This window comes from Saccoglossus kowalevskii, chromosome 2 (assembly GCF_978046115.1).
Source record: "Saccoglossus kowalevskii chromosome 2, keSacKowa6.1, whole genome shotgun sequence".
NCBI lineage: Eukaryota > Metazoa > Hemichordata > Enteropneusta > Harrimaniidae > Saccoglossus > Saccoglossus kowalevskii.
The window spans coordinates 17,734,474-17,753,975 of record NC_140642.1 but is presented as its reverse complement, the minus strand read 5'-3'; the positions used below and the strand labels follow the sequence as shown (position 1 = coordinate 17,753,975).

The 19,502-nt window shown below is 35.0% G+C and overlaps 2 protein-coding genes and 1 long non-coding RNA gene across 3 annotated transcripts; all 3 read right to left on the bottom strand.

Moving 5' to 3' along the window:
* Positions 1-1,467: 1,467 nt before the first annotated feature.
* LOC102803363 (carboxypeptidase B-like) lies at positions 1,468-4,380 on the bottom strand. The gene is made up of 9 exons (XM_006812322.3): positions 4,345-4,380; positions 3,885-4,088; positions 3,661-3,765; positions 3,399-3,503; positions 3,042-3,152; positions 2,759-2,849; positions 2,439-2,659; positions 2,141-2,225; positions 1,468-1,996 (listed from the first exon to the last, which is right to left on the bottom strand). The coding sequence occupies exons 1-9, from the start codon at positions 4,378-4,380 to the stop codon at positions 1,809-1,811; spliced, it is 1,146 nt and encodes a 381-aa protein (XP_006812385.3). The 3' UTR covers positions 1,468-1,808.
* A 10-nt stretch (positions 4,381-4,390) lies between these two features.
* LOC146748247 (uncharacterized) lies at positions 4,391-5,251 on the bottom strand. The gene is made up of 2 exons (XR_014931279.1): positions 5,163-5,251; positions 4,391-4,420 (listed from the first exon to the last, which is right to left on the bottom strand). It is a non-coding gene; the product is annotated as an uncharacterized LOC146748247 (long non-coding RNA).
* Positions 5,252-7,909: 2,658 nt separating this feature from the next.
* On the bottom strand, positions 7,910-11,391 carry LOC100367301 (carboxypeptidase B-like). The gene is made up of 10 exons (XM_002731394.4): positions 11,318-11,391; positions 11,137-11,212; positions 10,856-11,056; positions 10,630-10,734; positions 10,292-10,396; positions 10,082-10,192; positions 9,797-9,887; positions 9,486-9,694; positions 8,346-8,430; positions 7,910-8,210 (listed from the first exon to the last, which is right to left on the bottom strand). The coding sequence occupies exons 1-10, from the start codon at positions 11,389-11,391 to the stop codon at positions 8,023-8,025; spliced, it is 1,245 nt and encodes a 414-aa protein (XP_002731440.1). The 3' UTR covers positions 7,910-8,022.
* Positions 11,392-19,502: the final 8,111 nt, after the last annotated feature.

Below are 19,502 nucleotides of genomic sequence, written 5' to 3'. Positions count from 1 at the left end.
CATGCTGCCAAAATTGTGTCGCATGCCATGTACACATGATTTCAACGTACCATCATCCAGGGCACTGGAATAAAAATATTGCCGCCAGCAAATAACTGTCAGAAACATGTAAACAGGATAATCCTTATAAGGATAACCTGTATCATAACATTATTAATTACGCAGATCAAAGATAATGTAAGAATAAAATTCCGTATGCTCTTAATAATACTTCGAATCGAATTTCAGGTAGAAATCAAATTACTCGACTGGTAAGGCGTGCGTCTATTTGTTTACAGGTATGTGCTAGGGGTAAACATCTTAAGCTCGTACCGCCTGGTAAACTGACTGGGAATAACCCATCTCAATTTATAATTTGGAACAATCGGAACATCTCATAAAATAAGTGAGTATATTACTGCAATGTTATCATCAGTGACATCACATATATAAACGATCCATTGATCAACGGCACACCAAAAACAACCGCTGTATTTCAAGAAGTTTACAATTTATCAAGTGTTGATCACTTTCGCGTCCTGGAAATTATTCATTCTATTCCTCTCTGGTTGAAGCACGAAAAAAACACATACCACAAATAGAAAACATTCACCATGTATTTATAATAAGCTTGTTGCAATGAGTGCAAGTTTCTAAATACCAAAGGCCGATAAGCGCTACCAAATTTATGGATGATTTTGATTTTCAAGTCGGTAAGCTGTATACACTAAATCACACGAGTTTCAATTTAGAATTATACAATACATATGTACTTTAATTCAGATTTGACAACCCCTTGTGCACTTTTTGTAAAGTTGAAAATAAAACAAAGTATCATTTATTTTATCATTGTACTTACTGGACTGATTTCCATGGTGTTCTTAATATGAGGTTATAGAGAATACCTCAAAGTATGCACGAAGACAGTACAGCTGGAGTATCGACCGACGCACAGCGGAGGTTGATGCGCGGCGTACTGTCTTCGTGCATACTTTGAGGTATTCTCGTAATAACCTTATTATTATACATCTTTTCCATTCAAGGATACATCATGAGAATGCCAAAATCTAAAAAGTTTAGAACAGAATCAGCGAACTTCTTTGTGTGGAGTCCGATCAAACTCCATTGGCAGCCATGTTTGTTTTTATTATGAGATGACGCTTACGTGCGTTATCAATCCATATTTGGAATTCGCATTTCCTTATATGATAGGATGAAAATACCCCGTAAAATACCGCAAAATTACGGCACGCTGTAACTTATGGTGTTACGGTGACAGATGTATAATAATATAATACTCGGTTCAACGGAGTATAACTTTCCCACATTAAATTTCAAATTCACCCGGGGATTTGTATTTTTGTGATGTGAATACCTATGTTGTGAATAAAACATATTGTAAAAAAATATGCAAAAACAAAAGAACCTTTTTCGGGGGAAACTAAGAGAGATAATATGATTTCTCTCAATAACGAGATGGAATATTCATTCTATGGTTGGGTATATTATTTTTTACTTTATCACTATTATGGAATAGACTGGGTTTATGCTACTTTATATTTTACGCGATCCCCAAATGACAAAATCCTTTTTCGGGACACCTAAAATTGTGATTAATGTTTTGAAACAAAAGAAAATGTCACGATCGAGCAGATAACTTTGGATGTAGCTTCTCACAAACCCGGGACTATAATATTTTTTATTCGACCGACCAGAAAAGTAACGTTATTTTTTATCAATTGAATGGAGTACCATTATTTATTTAACGTAATATATGAACGTTTGGAATTTGTCGAATTTAAATGTTCTGTTAAGGAATCGTTCAACGATTATGCAGTACTTAGAAGGTAATTAAGTGCTGCTTTTATACCGGCATACGTCTCCTCTCCAGATGGAATGATTTGATCTTCGGGTAATAAGAATCCATACTCTCCGTCATCGCGAAGCTCTATGACGTACGAATACGGTATCCCCATGGTGCCGTACGCAAAGTCATTGGCATTACCAGCAGCTTCGTCTGTAACAATATTTATACACACAAAAATACACTTATTACCTGATTACATTCATACAAATTTATAATTGTATTTCTAGGTTATCAATGTTGAATTATGTCACTTCACCTGGATTTATATAAAATGTATACAATGATATTACTTACAAAGTATCTCGCCGCATGACCCGTAGGTGAAGACTAAGCCACTGACAGCAAGTGTTGCGTTAGTTCCATAAGCAGCCATTTCCATCTGCCCGAGTAAATGAATGCATACATTACATTGTTGCGAATACACACATTGTACCAGGCGCGCACTGGACACATTGGATTGGTATGTCTGTTCGTAATTAATACTTGCCGGTATTGCCGGTAGTTTGAATTTGATTAGTGGACATTTGAGACAAGTGTATATGATTGATAATTCTGTTTGTGAATCTATTCATGGAGGTTAAATGATACTTGCCATATTGTCGTAGTCTGGATTTGGTGGGCGTTCGTCGCCAGTGTACGACCACGGAAGCAACCACAATTGACCATAACTGTGAAAATTTACGTAGAATTGAATGTCAGCACCTCCACTCGCCAATGCTTTTATGTAGTTTGTGTCAGTGAGAACTTCAACTTCTGAATAAGGGTGGGTTCCACGATACGTACTTGCACAAGCCAGTCCACTAGAGCCAGTGCCTAATAATAATTATAATAATAACTTTAATATCAAATATTAGCGTTGATGATATATTCGTTTAAAATAAACGGTTATATAACGCAGATTAGTTCACTTGCCTCCCCATTCATATTCAAAATTTCTATTCCCGTCAGTGCCTATGCATGTACTACCTTCGTTAGGCGATCGTGTCTTCCTCCACATACGATCCTGTTAAAACAACGATTAATTAATAATCTAGATATTAATCTAGCTGACACCCTGCGCACTAACTAGAGATTTGTAAAATGGTTGATATGATTGTTAAGGCGTCCACTCAGTATCTCTAACCTCTTCTTAATAGGCTTGTCAAGTATCGGCCTATCTATAATAGGGTTTATCTGCTTGTATATTTATACTCACTTCATTTCTTGAATGTTCATATCCATCAGGATTCATAGAAGGATTTATGTAAAAAACGAACGTATCTAAGAATTTTGTCACGTCAGGATCTGTGCCATAGTCCGCTAAAAGCTAATAAGGAATTAAAATAATGACGATGAAAGTCAATTATTATTATTATTTTGAATGGACTTGAAAACTATGTCAATACGTGTCCTCTATTTTTGTCTGCACACAACGAAGTGTGGCTGTTTTTGTTACATTTAAACTGTAATAATAATAAACACTGTCTGCTATTGTAGTGGCATTTCTGAAAACATGTGTGATACGTGAAGCATTGTGACTAAACAAATCCTGGCTTGTGAAATTGATACTTACACTGTCGGTAATGTACATAAGTGTTGCTGGTGAAATCCATTCACGTGCATGAATACCAGCTTCGAGCCATACCACTTTCTTGAATGGCTGGGGATCCGAACTAATCTGAAATGGGAACACAAATTTGTCAAATTTCATAATCTGCATAATTATGTAGATGAAATCAGGCACATTAGATACTGTTATGCATCCACAGATAAACGAAGTTGATTTTAGTTCAAGTCACCGGAACATCGTTGATGTATAAGTAGATTTGTTTTACCTTCAGCCCTCGTATTTCTCTGCCTTCATAGGACGTGTCTGCAAAAGCAAAATCCACAGCAAGATTCGGATATTGAACTGGTTTAGATTTCACCCACTGTAAAATCTGTTAAAGTGAGACATTGGATATAAAATTACGAAAATGCTCAACCAAATACAGATTAATTTCGCCGAATAAACACAGCTAATAATGACTGGTACGCATACGAATTAAATGTCACATGCCTCATCGTAGCTGCGATACTGTGTATAGAAGTTGGCTGTCACATCATCTCCTCCATTGCGACTAGTAAACTGGTTATCAATCAGTGTCTGTACATCTTCTATCCATACTTTGTATTGAATGCCATTACTATTCAGACGTCGTGTTACCCACTCTTCTTGCTCGGGCGACACCATCACATCACGAGGAAAATCCCAGAAATCCAACTGAGAAGAAAATAATAATATAATTTAGACAAAACCACGTACATCGATGGTTTCTAAAAACTCGAAAAACGTATGCATTTCTTCTTCACCTTACGTATCGACAGGGGAAATATTAGAAATATTTCGAGAGAGGAATCACTATTTGCCTTTGAAGTTTAAATTCATTAATCAGGAAGTTTAAATTTAACTTGACGTTAGACAGTTACACCACCACATTGACCATTAATAAAGCAGTAATATAAGCAAATACACGTACGCTTGGCACATTCTGCAGCCTTTTCAAAACTTCCATTTCAAATTCATTTTGCGGACTAATACGTAGAACCTTGTACCTATTAAGAAAAGTTAATCGGTTGGTAGACTTAGTTTTGAATCAATTCTGTAAAACAGTGTGCAACTTGATGCGTCTACAAAATACTTCTCTGTGTCACTCACGATCGCAGTTCCAGGTATTCTGCCGAATGATAACTAAAATAGCTAATCCTTCAACTGTATCACGTCATAAGACGCACGGAAGATTATCATGAGGTTGCCAAGGAAGAATTATAACATTCAACTTTTCAAATTAGATTTTTAAAATTCAAAATTTGTCCCATTCAATATTATTCGCCATATGTTATGTTATGGTTGTCACATCGCATTTCATTCCAATCAGATATTTGTATGCACAACCAGAATAAACAGAGATGTTCTTAACACTAGTCGACTTGGAATTGAACCTACTAGAGTTTAATTACGCATCACATTCACGTACACCCCCGTATAACCTCCATTTAATATGTCTGTTCAGTCTGGTCTGTGATATCTTAGTTCCGAAATATGGCATGTTAATATCCAATTGATTACTATTATATTCATGGCATCACGATTGTGAATCACCCCATGTATATATACATTAGGATCAATTCAGAGTCCTATAGACGGCAACACATGGCACAAAATAGGCAAGTACACCGATTGTGTGAAAAAAAATCTATGAACATCTTCTCTTCTGCCATGTTCTTTCAGTTGTCAATTGCTGAGTACAAACACTATACAGGACTTTCGTATATTGTTCGATATCAGTGTACGTACCCGTCATATTTAACTTGCGCGGCTTGAATAGAACCAACCATGAAACAAACAAGCAGCGGCAACAGCATTGTGGATCGTTGTCTCATTGCTCTTCCAAATGAGAATGAGCGAATGGCGTGGGAATAAAATTATATCAAATGACCACTAACATAATATATAAGTCATTTCCGACGATGCCCTCTTTTACCGATGCAGAGTTGTTTATTTGATTAAATTATTGACAGACACAAGGTGCCGAAGACATATAAAAAATACTGATATGCCGCGCCAAAAACATATGTTTATCATTTCATCCAACTCACGATATGATTATTGATATCAGTATCTGGGTCATGATACGGGAAAACCTATGACGTACTTCCTGTTATAACACCTGTCTTTGTTAACCGGTGGATGGGGTTTGTACAGGCGCGTTTTGTAATAAAATGGTTGATGCGTTTTGTAATAATTTACGCTTTTTGTAACAAGCCTTGACCTATTTTGTAATAAAAAAAAATGACTGACGCAAAATGTAATAAGATTCACACCATCTTATCATAGTCTCATGTTACGAGTATTATGATTATTATAATTATATTTATGGCGGTTACATAATGTTTAGAATTATTAAAATTCATAATTATTTTATTTGTTAACAAAAGATCTTGGTATATATACTACCCTCTTTTATGAAGTTAAGTTATTTAAATAGATTTTGATAGAGTTCAGTATTTGTACAAGCATTGATTATATCACCAATGTCTGTTAACATCGGAATAGAAGCATAGAAAAAGTATAATTCAAGATTAATGTAGATGACGGACTGCAAACGCATGAAGGCTTGTTACAAAATGCGTCGTTATAACACAAAACGTGCCTGTATAGGGTTCTATGTCATTTTGGTTTTTCTATGTCACTGAATGCTGGCGGTAGAACTACGATGACTAATGGTTGCATTCTTACTGCTTCCCTCTTTCCTCACCCATATCTAGCTATATCTCTCACCGTCTGTCCATCTCTATCTATTCTTATAAACGGGGGAATGCATTACACCGAGTCGACTGCTGTGCAGGTACTTTTCATCTGGAAACAAAATAGACAAAGCACTTCATTCAAACAATATGCATACTGTTTTGGGGCATGATTATGTGTATTTTATCTAATATGTATTGTAATTGTAATTTTTTGCAGTTCTGTGTAAATCCACAAGATCCATATTGTGTAATATAAATCAGTATAATGTTTGCTCTATGCGATAAGTCTGATAATTGTTCATCATTGTCGAAAATATCAAAATAAGCAATATCTCGATATTTTGGTGGTTTTACAGTATATTCGTTTTTGTTGATAGTTAGGAATTGAGAGACTTCAAGTGTTTCTGATTGTTTCAGATATTATTTATACACTTTGATGGTCACGCTTCGTTGTTTTCATCAACGTCCTTATTCGAACTAACTTTGAAATGAAATAGGAAATGCATAAATCTGTATTGTTGCTCACAAATAATAAGTGTATTGGTATTTAAATCTGGATTTTAATTAGAAAGTAAAATTATTTTTCAATAATAAAGCGCACATAAATATTTTATAAATATAATCATATCATAACCAAAACCAATACGTTTCCTGATCATTTCTAGGTAATTGATTTGATCTATCATAATGATGAATTACCATAAATTCACAAACTGTTACAATAGGAATACACGATTCTAAAAGTGTTTGCCGTTATTAGACGGGTTTTAGAAATATTTATAATTAGATCATGCTTTGAAATTACAAGACACTAAGATTATTTCTGTTTTGTCATTGGTCAATCTTCCAACTGAAAAATATGTGACAACGTGTCGACAGTGGTTTCTTGACCATCGGGATGGCGTATAAATTACCATAATGCAATTATTAAATGAAATGTGACCTATCGAGCAAAACACACTGTATGTCATTCTTTACAGATACAATTTGCATATAACAAAATCTGTCAAGTTGATTCAACGTTCATTCATTTTTTTTTTAAATTATGGATACTCATATTTTTTCAACGTGGAAATATTACGTGGTTTCAACTATAAAAAAATAAAAAAAATTGTATCCTATGTTCAATGTTAGGATAGAGGTTGTATCACGGTTTAGACCTGCTGGGTTGTAGTTGTGAGTGTGATACGTTGTTCCGTGTCTACATGTCCGTAATATATCAGTAATTTATATTCCGTATATTAAGGACATCAAATAGACATAGCCAGTACAGTACCTAAATCCTAAAATGAAAGTTGGATGTGGTAAATTAAATTGAACTGGTGGTCAGATCATACGTTCAACCTCGTGACGTCAGAGTAATTAGCCGAGCACCCACAGTGATCACAAAGTAAAACAATTCTATCTGCAGATACTACCATTTATTGTTTAAGGCACCTACCTTTACAGAATAATTAAAAATCAATATATAGCTTTAAATAAATAACGTAAATATGACATCAATTAATGCAGAAATTAAGGTAGAATCCCACATGGGAAACATTAATCAGTGTCAATTTCATATCACAGTTTTCTGTGCTAGTGAAATAGAAGCCATGTGACGTCATCTTCTTCTACTTAACTGTAAGGTCATTATTTATACCGAAAAAAACTTTTGAAAGTTGAGCAAGTAGAGAAACTTTTTGGCTAATAGTTTGGAAGAAAGAAGATAATCTCTTTAAACGCTTTGTACATATACTACAGTATATACTGTACTATTTCTGCTATTCTCGAAAACAGTGAATCAAGAACTGATTGATTTTATAAAGACGTGATTTTAATATTAATGTAGCGTTGCCACGGGCACCAGTACTGTTACATAATGACGTTAAAACTTGAAACAATACAATACAATACAATAATTTTAATTACAATTCTGCCATTACTAATTCACAAGACTTCAAAAAACCCGCATACGTCTCTTCTGATGTTGGGATGATTTGGTCTTCGGGAAGTAAAAAGCCATAACTTCCTTCATCGCGAAGTTCAAGTGTGTAGGAATATTTAATGTTGGCGACACCATACGCCCAATCAATTGCAGACCCCGATGACACATCTAAAATAATAATAATAATAATAATAATTTATAATATAATTTTATAACTGATATTTGCAAGAATTTCCTGTAAGAAGACTCAAATGAACGATATCGGTTAAAAATAATATTTGTTATAAATACTGAGTGACATACACAGAACTTGAGCCACTGTGCCATACGTATAGGATGTACCATGAACAGCTTCCAGAGCATCACAACTTTGCCTTGCTACGTTCAACTGTAAAAAAAAAACACATGTAATAAACTCCCAATAGTTGGTCGCCTATCCCGAGTTGCTATTTTGTACTACATACTACTCTGATTATGCATATAGTGTGTAGTGTTCGTGTGCATGAGATACGTTGTGGCAATTTCTCTTCAGAGAATTCGGGAGATTGTTCCATCGTCAGTATTGTGTCAGTGTGACATCATTTTGACAAAAGTTTTTTTAAACGGTTTTAAAGGTCTTTTTCTAGTTTTTATGTAATCATAATATTGTAAAACTCAACATGCCAATATGACATCACTGAATATGAACTACGCTAATATGTCTAGCTTACAGTAACTAAAATATGAACTCACAACACACAGTATATGAATACAGAATATATATGAAAGACATCCAATTCGTGGCAATATATTAGTTAACGAATGTAATAGTTTGCATATGTTCAGAACTTCGTGGCGAGGAAAACATGGAAATTACTACATATTATAATAAATACAATATTACACAGATATACCTTTTCTCACATGTAGGCATTTTCAGCCGTTTCACCCAAACGTTACAAAAATCGTTACAGTGAAGGGCACAGAGCTATGGCAGTATAAACGTTTTATAAATATATATTTTTATAAATTAAATGTTTGAAACCAATTGAATACGATTATAGGGACACATTGGCAATTCTTAACAGTAAATCGGAAAGAAGTAGTATTTTTTCATTAGAGAGAACGAATCCAGTGCGTTACCACTATAAGATTGGAGGATTGGAAACGGCGAAATATTCAAATTCAATTTAACACGAAAACGCACATATTTGTGAATACACGAAACTCTCGGTATATAGTAAAACATACAGATTGATAATATTTCAAATAGTTCTAACAAACATAATTTGTTTAGTAGTTTAGTGTGTTTTCATTCAGGGGGCCGAGCTGACTTGTTAGTGACAGTTTCAAATAGCACATCAGAACAAATCATGTCTGCGCGCTCAGATGTAATGTACAAAAAGATATTTATATTATTCTTACAACAATCCATGTTTACAATATTGGGATTGTCACACTTACATGGTCCGATTTGTGACTAGGGTCCATAGTTGAGTAACCCCACGGTGATAACCATAATTGGGAATAACTGTGCATGTCAAAAAACAATTTAAAATCTTGTGTGGATGACTTATCTAGGATAAAATTTGCCACATTTTCAACTTCAACTTCTGACTGGGGGTATTCGCCACGGTATGTTGAAAAGCAGGGGTTGGGACTCGCACCGCCGCCTGGAAAGATGTAGAGAAATATAAATATCAACTTTGCGTTTGTATGGAAATCATGACGTAGTAAAGGCATGTCTAAAATAAACTGGCGGAGAGTGTGCTCACCTCCCCACTCGTATTCCCAGTTGCGATTTGGGTCCGTTCCCACACATTCTCTTCCTTCATTCGGTTTACGAGTTTTTCGCCACAAACGGTCCTAACGAGAATAAGAATATGCCAGATCGTCAGATTGCAGCATTTGCAATATAAATATAATTGAAGAGTCTTCGAATTAAATATTAGTAAATATATTGATAATTAGTTGCAAAATATTGAAATAACTATGCTAGGTATAAGATAAATGAAAGATGATTAGTATATGAATGAATGAAGTCTATAAGGACTACTGACCTCGTCCCAGGAGTATTTATATCCATCAGGATTTACCAGTGGTACGACATAGAAAGTGAAAGTATCTAATAACCGTGTGACCAATGGATCGTTGCCATAATCAGTCAGTAGCTACAATATACAAGATTACACAGTCATGGAATAATTCGATACTGCTCGAGCATAGTGTGTTGAGAGATGCTCTAATTTCTGAACTTATTCGTGAATTACCTGGTTAGTCATCCACAGCACTGTCGCTGGAGAAACCCATTCACGGGCGTGCTGCGCCGATTGTAAGAATACGGCAGGTTTTTTAACTGTCGATCCGCTACTTATCTGCGATTATAGAGAAAGATTGTTTTATATTTTTTATCAGTAAGAACGTACTGTATGACGTCGATATGTAATGGACAATATTTGGTAGTCGTATTTACTATATAAAGTTAATTTGCGAGCTGACAGAATTACAATTAAGGTAAAGCTCCACAATCGTCGACGCCGTGTCGCAATTTCGAATTCGCAAATTGTTTATTTGTTCACATCTAAATAGTACACACTATTTCACCTACTGTTAAATACTTCATACTTCTCCCCTCATATGACGGCTTGTCAAACTCAGAAAATGTTGCCAAGTCTGGAAATGCTGACGCAATATCGACTACCCATTGATCAATCTGACAATAAACAGAACAATGTTAACGTGATTATAAATTGAATACGCGCTTCATGGAGGTTTGTGGTTAAAGGCGTTTCTCATTGGCAAGCACAATAAATATCAGAGTAACTTTCACCTACCTCGTCATAGGTGTGGTATACACTGTAGTCAAACCGTTCTTGAATGTCCAATAAACGTTTTCTGAACTGGTTTTCCATGAGGTATTGAACGTCATCTACAATTACGTTGTGTTGGATGCTGTATTGATCTAATAAAGCTTTCACTTCAGTGACATCATTTTCTGAAACCATCACGTCATGGGGGAAATCCCAGAAATCGACCTAAATATTAAGATTAATTGTTAGCAATTACTGCTTAAACAAAACACGTCTAGGAAGTACTTCACGGAGCAGTTACTCACTTCTAAAAATTCTTCTAGCATTCGCATGACTTCAAGTTCTTTTTGCGTTCCCACCTCTGCTCGCAATACTTTGTAACTGAAATAAACACATCAACATGATAATTAATTGTCAATTAATGACACGATTTCCTATTCGAGGAAACAACACACACAAACGCAGATGTATTTATGTCGTGCTTACCCGTCATAGCGCACTTCCGCCACCACATACACCAAGACATGCACAGCTATGAAAAGAAGAGATCGCAGCTGCATTTTAATGGATTGGAGACGAATAACCACGTGCTTCTACCTCTTGGGTTATGCCTGTGCGCCGTTTTATAGCTTGATAGTCACGACTCAAGGGTCACGACAAAGGGAGTGGCAAGTTATCAAACTGTCAAATTCAATGTTAAGAAAACACGGAGATTCCAAACAAAGATATTTGTACAGATGTCACCTGTAGAAATCTACATATTAATTTCGTCTCACAGACACAGGTTTGATGCAAATGCTTGCTGTAGCGGTGTTGTTCCATCTAAATAAATGGTAAATAAATATGGATAGAAAAAATATAATATAAATTTGGATTTTGATATACTACAGTTTAGTAATTTCAGTTTATGATTCAGATGTATGATGGGATAGATTGTTAGACTCAACCAGGTGTTTACTGTCGATTAGGTGTTTGATTAACAAATAAAAACGGATGTTGAATCAGTTTGAATGTATATGTACAGCACCACTATCTTTCTTACTATTAAATAGAGTAGGCCATTACAGTGAATGCAGCACGTTGCTTGTGCGTGACGCATAGCATGTGTTTAGTTCGTGAACTTGAACTATCTGTGCTCAACAATGCTCCACATGAGTTGTGGGAAAGTTGTGACATGTGTGGCTGGATTAAGTATGTTTACTTGACCTGGAGAAATTCACACTCCCAAGCAGGTACAAATATCCATCGCGAACATATGAAATATTTGTAAACACGTGTGAAGCATTGTCTTTGCAAAGTTGTTTTTTAAATTGTATTCATTCACACGTCTTGGCGTCTCTAGATTTAATTGATACTATACCATAATTGTTGATTTTTGTCTTGTCTTGTCTTTGTTTTGTCTAATATATTTACATTGTACTATTATCATTTATGTCTGCGCAAAAAAAACTTTTGACTGATCTGACTGTCGTCCAACTCCTGATCAATGAGAAAATTAGTCGACCAATCATATAACACCTTACAAACAGGGTGCAATTGCATTATACGCAACGTAGATGATACAGGCAGTTTCATTGCTGATTTGTGAGAATTGAACGAGATTGTTTTTATTAGTATCATAAAAAAACAATCTTACATAGATGACATTTCATTATCATACCAGCTTAATCATTGGAAATTATTTGACCTACAGATTTAACAACAAATTATTATGTTTTTGTAATTATTATGTAATTGATTTGTGATTATTCACCCACAACTTTTCAAAAAGGTAAGCAGTGAACAAAAGCGTGGCAATTACCCACTAATCTACAAAAGACAAAGTATCAAGTTACACAGATACACGGCAATTACAATTGTTGACATGACTAGAATCGATACTATTATGGTAAATCCAATGATTTGTGATTGGTTTATAGAGTAAACTTTGGGTTGAAATGTTGTAAATGGCTCGAAGGCGATCAGTAGTTTGCTTATGAATTGACAAATGAAAACCCTCTTCTGAGCGGCCCCTTTATTACTGACCTCGGTCTGCGTGACACCTGCTTGCATTAATTATAAATGCACGTGACATGTATGGCCGTGATTTTACTGTGAGTACAGACCAGATGAATGTCACTTTCATTTCCGAATTTGAATGTGACAGTTATGAGAAGCTGTACGTTTCTTAGTCAGAACTCTTCAATACGACAAAGCAACAATATCAGTTTTATGTGTGGAATCATCAAGTGCTGAATACAGCGATATAATTATTACTCTGTAAAAATGAATCAAATCGAATTTCGTGGAGGGCCAAGTAAGGAGGATTGCTTAACTCCCGTAAGGTGTCGTTTAATTATGTCAGTCAGTTGGAGGATCGTCAAATAAAGTAATGTTAAATGTGGTACAGATGATATTGGTATAAGACACTGATATCAGCTAAATGTGCATTCTACTTACTTTGATGAACAAGATAAAGGATGACGCAATAAAATGTTTACCACACTAGGCACTAAAGGTGATTTTTTCGTATTGCTTATGAATGTTAAAGTAATTGATAGTAAGATGCCGAAAAATCGTCAATTGTACTGCAAAGTGTCATATCGCACATTAGGGTTACACAATAGATGTCTGTCATTGTCAAGGTTAATTATTATGAAGTATTTGTATTTTTACCCGGTCACAGTCACAGTCGCAGCTTCGCTGTAACACCTTTAGATTTAAAATAAAAAAAGACCGGCAATAAATCTGTCTCGCTAAAAGTTGCGGCCAGCAATGGCACGACAGAATTAAAACACCATGGAATTTATTACGATGTAGATCATGGTTATAAACTGTGATTTTATAACGCATAATTGTAAATTGACTGACAATGCAAGTCTCTCAAAACGTGAATGTTATTTGCCTGGGAATTTGGGCATGACAACAACGAATATTTAAATTGTCACAAAAACAATTAAATGTATTGTTGTATCTTGCACTTTAAATTTATCTAATAGTGCAGGTGTTATTAAAATACAACCTTAAATGTTTGCATGTTATATAAATGTGCAATTTATAATGTGTTTGCTTTATTCATGAGTGATATTATTCATATGCAGATTAATATATAATTTTTTGAATTCAAATTATCAAACACGACCCTTGTTTTGACACGTGAATTAGTTTCAAATTTGCGTTTAGTTAACTGCAACACGAGAACGTGTTAGGATTCACTAATTTATATGAGAACAATGATGTTGGCTTTCATTTATGACCCACAATGATTCACGTGACTTGTAGTGAAACAACTCCCTGAGTGGATGCCTACAAGTCCTACAAAAATTGATTTCGCCTGTGCGACTTTTCTGACGACATTTGTGACTGTAGCGTTGGGTGGCAGCTACCAGACTGCCTGAGTTGCAGTCAATCTGATCCTGGTTGGCTTAATTTGTTTTAATTTAATTTTAATATATTTTATTTTTATTATTAATTTTAATTATAATTATTTATTTTAATTTAATTTGTTTTTACAAAAGAATTGCAGCACCGGGTTAGTTGGCTTTCAAAAAACAAAACAATTCTTGCAGCAAAATAATTGTCACATAAAAAAAATAATAATTATAGTAATTAAAAAAATAAGCCAACCAGGATCTAATTTTAATCAGATTGGAGTTGCAGTGTAACATCACGCTCTGCATTTAAACATGTTACATGTTAGCCATAAGTGTTACTGCTCGAGAGAACATCTCTGCTACTCGTGTGATTACTATGCCAAACATAGTTCGTCATTTTGGTGAATACAAATACACATTGTTTTATATATTTTTTTTATCAGATTTCGTATACAGGTCTCGTATGCTTTATTTTCATTGCACTGAGATGCATGCACGGCTGTAAAACTCCCTCCTTCCATCATCTGACATATGTACTTCATGTACGTCATGTACGTCATGTTTGTGCATGTAGATCAATTGACCCCCCCCCCAAACAGATAAAGCGCATTCAAGTATCTCTCTCTCAGCCAATGTATTTTTATTGGATCCCTCCACATGATCCATATAAGTGTAGATTTCGCCATAAACTGCGTAACTTGTAGCTTTCTTCTTGTATATCGGCATTCATTGCCTTCTGTTTGAAAAGGATATAGAATATACGCGATAAGATTACTATGTTATTGCACACTCAACTATATTCATAAACCAATTGATTCGTTAGAATTATGTATTGATCAAGATACTATTAAAAAAAGCCAAGAAAAATAATTGTTGTATTTTTTCATTCTAAAATAACTATTTAACGAGTTCCATAAATAGCATATAGAAGAGTATGGAATAAATCTGTAGTCCCCATAACAGTTTTAAAATGGTGCACTTCCGGTCAATGGGCGTTGCCATTTTGTTTATTGTTTTACAAATTATGAGAAGCGAAAAGAGCTCATTCATGATGAAGCAACTTGAGAATGTTCAGTGATAAGGCAATCATGTTCTGGCAACGGACTTAAAATAGTTTATCTTTGAGTGTTACGGGTCAATTTGATTAGCGGCGACACATGAATCGTTCGTAGCGCCATCTTTAATCCCCGCCAAATCACGCGTGAAATAATAACTCGAACCCGCTATTCCAGTGTTCTACGTTTTGTTGGTCAGTTTTATTTTTAGTTAAATAAATAAACTGCTCATCTGCGATCGTTCGCGAGGCATTGCCTGCCGGATATTACTAATTAATATTAATTTGAACTTGACATTTTTCAACATTCGATACCGCCAACCACGCTTCCGATGAACAGTAGGCGGCGCCATTTTGTTTTATTTTCTCTTAAGTTGCACATGCGCAGAATAGCGATGACGTTTTGAAAACTAAGAACTCACTGGATATTAAACGAGTTATATGAAGACAAAAAAAAGATACGGATTTCGAAATGTGTAAAATAAATCCCCAACAAAGTTTGAAACACTATTAACTCTTTAAAATTCCGATAAACTACCTTTAACAGGGCACTATTGGTTCAAGTTAGATATAATGCTTTGGTTCGATACTTATTTGAGCATGGGTCGACACTGGGTCCTTGGCCTGAAATGATGACGCTATATTTTCATTGTTGTCAAGTTATGAAGTGCATTATGAATAGACTGAATAACTAACGTATTGGCGGACGTTCATTTGCGAACAAGTTTCTCTCTATGAACAACCTTAAAATGAAATGATCCTTGAATTGTATCAGAATTAAAGCTGCAAGCAGCAGTGACGGGACCATCAATGTAATTCGGAGAAACAGGAACAGGGAATAAATTGAATGCCAAGCGTTCGGTGTCAAGGAAACAGCGAGTTCCAATTCAACTTGGCATTTTAAAAAAAATCGCCAAGTTAGTATATTTAAAATATTCAAATAAGAGAATGCCTTCAAATCATACGACCCGACATCATCTATTTATATCCAAGAATCTGCATTGCTCTTAATACATATATACATACTATTGCCATAGTTATTGATTATACTAACGTCTTTACTAAATGGAAAGATCGGACACGTTCTTTCGCCATTTTTTTTCGCGGTGCACATAGTACATAGATAGTAATGTAGCAGGTGTTCGGAACATTGGAATGTATTTTAGAATTAGAGTTTTCATATGTGACCACATCTCACCTGAATTACTGACTGAGAACAGTGGTATATGGTTAATTTCATATCAGACTATTCCGGCAAGTGGAATGCCGGGGAATTACTATATGATAGCAATCACATCGTCATACAATTATCTGTCATTGTGATTATACATATTCATAAACTCGCCTCGTATTCATTACCTGTTGTACATATATATCATATGTATGGAGAAACGTGCATACCTCTGAGTCCACATAATAGTCTTTTAGGAACTACAATGTAAGACACATAATTATTTTCGATTTGATGTCTACATCGATTTACGAAACAATAAAACAATGTGACACACACGTCATATTACATTAAATAACTAAACTAAAATTAGTCGATACAGAAATAACTTCAATGAGATTTAAATAAATATATTATATATCTTTATTACGAAAGTACATCTCCCATGTGGGTTCGTCTAGTTATTGATGACTGCCTAATAGGAAAGCTAGCAGTTGTAAATTCCGAAATATTACAATGGCAGATATAGCGGGTGAGCTGATATTATAAGATTGCTTGTATTTTACCCGCTCCTAAAATTGATAATCGTGTATTTCTGTTTTCTCTGAATAGAATTATGTCAATAACGAAACGAAAACACTTCATGTAGTCAGACATTCATTCAATCGTGGAAGCCGCGCCTATTTGTAATAAACATAAAAAAGGTAGTACCATGTGCATGAACAAGGATAGTTGAGTGGTCAATTTACATGGACCTTTATTATGCTAATGTATGCATGTGTTTAGATGGCAATGCTACTAGATTAGCCTTTTATACTTGGTGTATGGAGTATACTGGTAGAACTGTCTGGAACACATTTTTATATATTCTGCGTGGAGGTAAAATTCCTTACTTCCAGAAATCAGTATTGAGCAAATTCAGTGTACAGGATGTGCCAGTGGTCGAGTGAAGCAAGGTTGCCTGGTGGTTGCCGGCGTTGCAAGAATTCCGTGAAATGGATAGTCACGGAATTCTTGCAATTATATGAAATAGGAGTGAATTCTTTTCTGGACCAGGCAATATGAATTGTGTACAATATTTCCATTCATCCATGACGTACGGCTACTTGACAATACTTGTTATTGAATATTAAATTTACGCACAGTAATGTATATACAAGTGTTGATGTTTCCAAATGTGTGAACCGCTTGGCGGAGGATTTTTTTTTGAATTGAATGACAATTCTATATCAGCGACTGAACTATATAAAACAAAGTCAGTGGAAAACATTACAACTAGTTATTTACAACTAATAATTTATAATGAACCTGCCATCGAGTAATTCTGTGAGTCTGTATCAAATATACTTAACTAGTGATTAGTCAACTAATCAACTAACTAGTAAATTCGAGTATTGTAATTCAATGTGGCCATCTATATTGGATAATAGAAATATTTATTTTGCCGTTTGTAAATTACTGTTTATCACTATAATACTGCGTCTTTTGTGTGGTTTTTCACCTAAATCCGGGGTCAATTTCTGACATTTGTAAAATGTACAAATTACACACACATTTGAAGAGTTTGGCAAATGTAGATCTCCGCCCTCATAAGAGCTCAATTCAAACACGCAAAGTCGACAACGAGCGTTGAATATTGCGCCCATTGTGTTACCTGGGGTATGTAAATACACAAACACGGCTAATGCACCACGACATGCATATTATGAAAGATATTTCCTTGTCAGTCACGGGAGTTGAGAAGCGACCTGAGTCGTAATACAACTGTTAGCATGAATTATCTTATTACCTGCGTTGGCAATGTTTTATTCTAAAAAGGCATAATTTGAACATAGTAATAGTGTTATATTGCACATAGAAGACATATCATAAAGAATGTATCCTAGTCATAACTGTGAAATTTCGAATAGAAATTGACTGAGCTGTCTATCCATCCATACATTGTATTACTTACAATTGTAGTTTGGTAGATTGAGCACCTGTGTCTCTTGAGCTGGCGAAAACCTTGCGCCATTATACAAAGGATTCCAGAAATCGAGCTTAATATATAGAAAAGTGCTTGTAAGCTTTTTAGGAACAATATACATTTTAGAGAATAATTCAATCATCAGTTTCCACAATAAGATTACATTCAGTCACGACTTCTATCTGTACCCTATGTCACTGACCAAAATTCTGAAATATTGAGATTTTCTTGCCGGAAACAATGATGAAATAATCTGAAACGGACAAAACATGCTATTTTCACTAATTTTGTACGTCGATATTCTCCGAACTTTGTACGCGGACTCCATATTTGTATTCTATTTTCTTCATTGTTGTCACACGAAATGTCAGGTAAGTAAAAATAAAGAAATTAACAGTGCACGGTAAATTTTACTTTCGGCAGTGTGAAACACTCAATTTATCGAGTATAAAATAAGAACTTTTCAAACGCAAGTTATATTTTCATTCGCCAGATAAAAATATCAGACCGCCGTGGAAGGAACTCGGTGAGCATCGGCTAGCACAACGTAGAACGCCCCACAGCGAACTCGGATGCGACGTTTCCTCAGTGACGGTTTGGCAGTACATATTTGGTTCATAGAACAATAATATCCTAACATGAAAACAGAGCATCTTACTTAACATCCGTTCTAGCATGTTTGCTGCCTATTTCGAATGGATAAAATTCCTCCAAAACCTTGAAATCAACCGCAAGTCAACAACAACCGGGACCGCAGCAGTGCGGCGAACGACAAGTTGTTATGTGCTGCATAGTTGCGCAGTAGATACAGTCATACTTGTGATATACATGTACTTGTACATAGCGGTCAATATACCATGTAATATACATTTGTATACAATGTCATGTGACTGGGACTCAACCAATCCCAGCATGCACAGCAGTGAGATATGATAAATTGGTATAGTTTAGTAGTTGGGCCATTTAGTATATACCAGTGAATTTTATTTTAATGTATAAATTTAACAAGTCGTTCTGATATACAAATTCATTACTTAGGAGATTACAAATGATTTTCCAAAATGTGTTTATATATAGTTTGTAGCCCATATTGTTGTGTCTTTATTTTGCATCGGATTTTGTAGTCA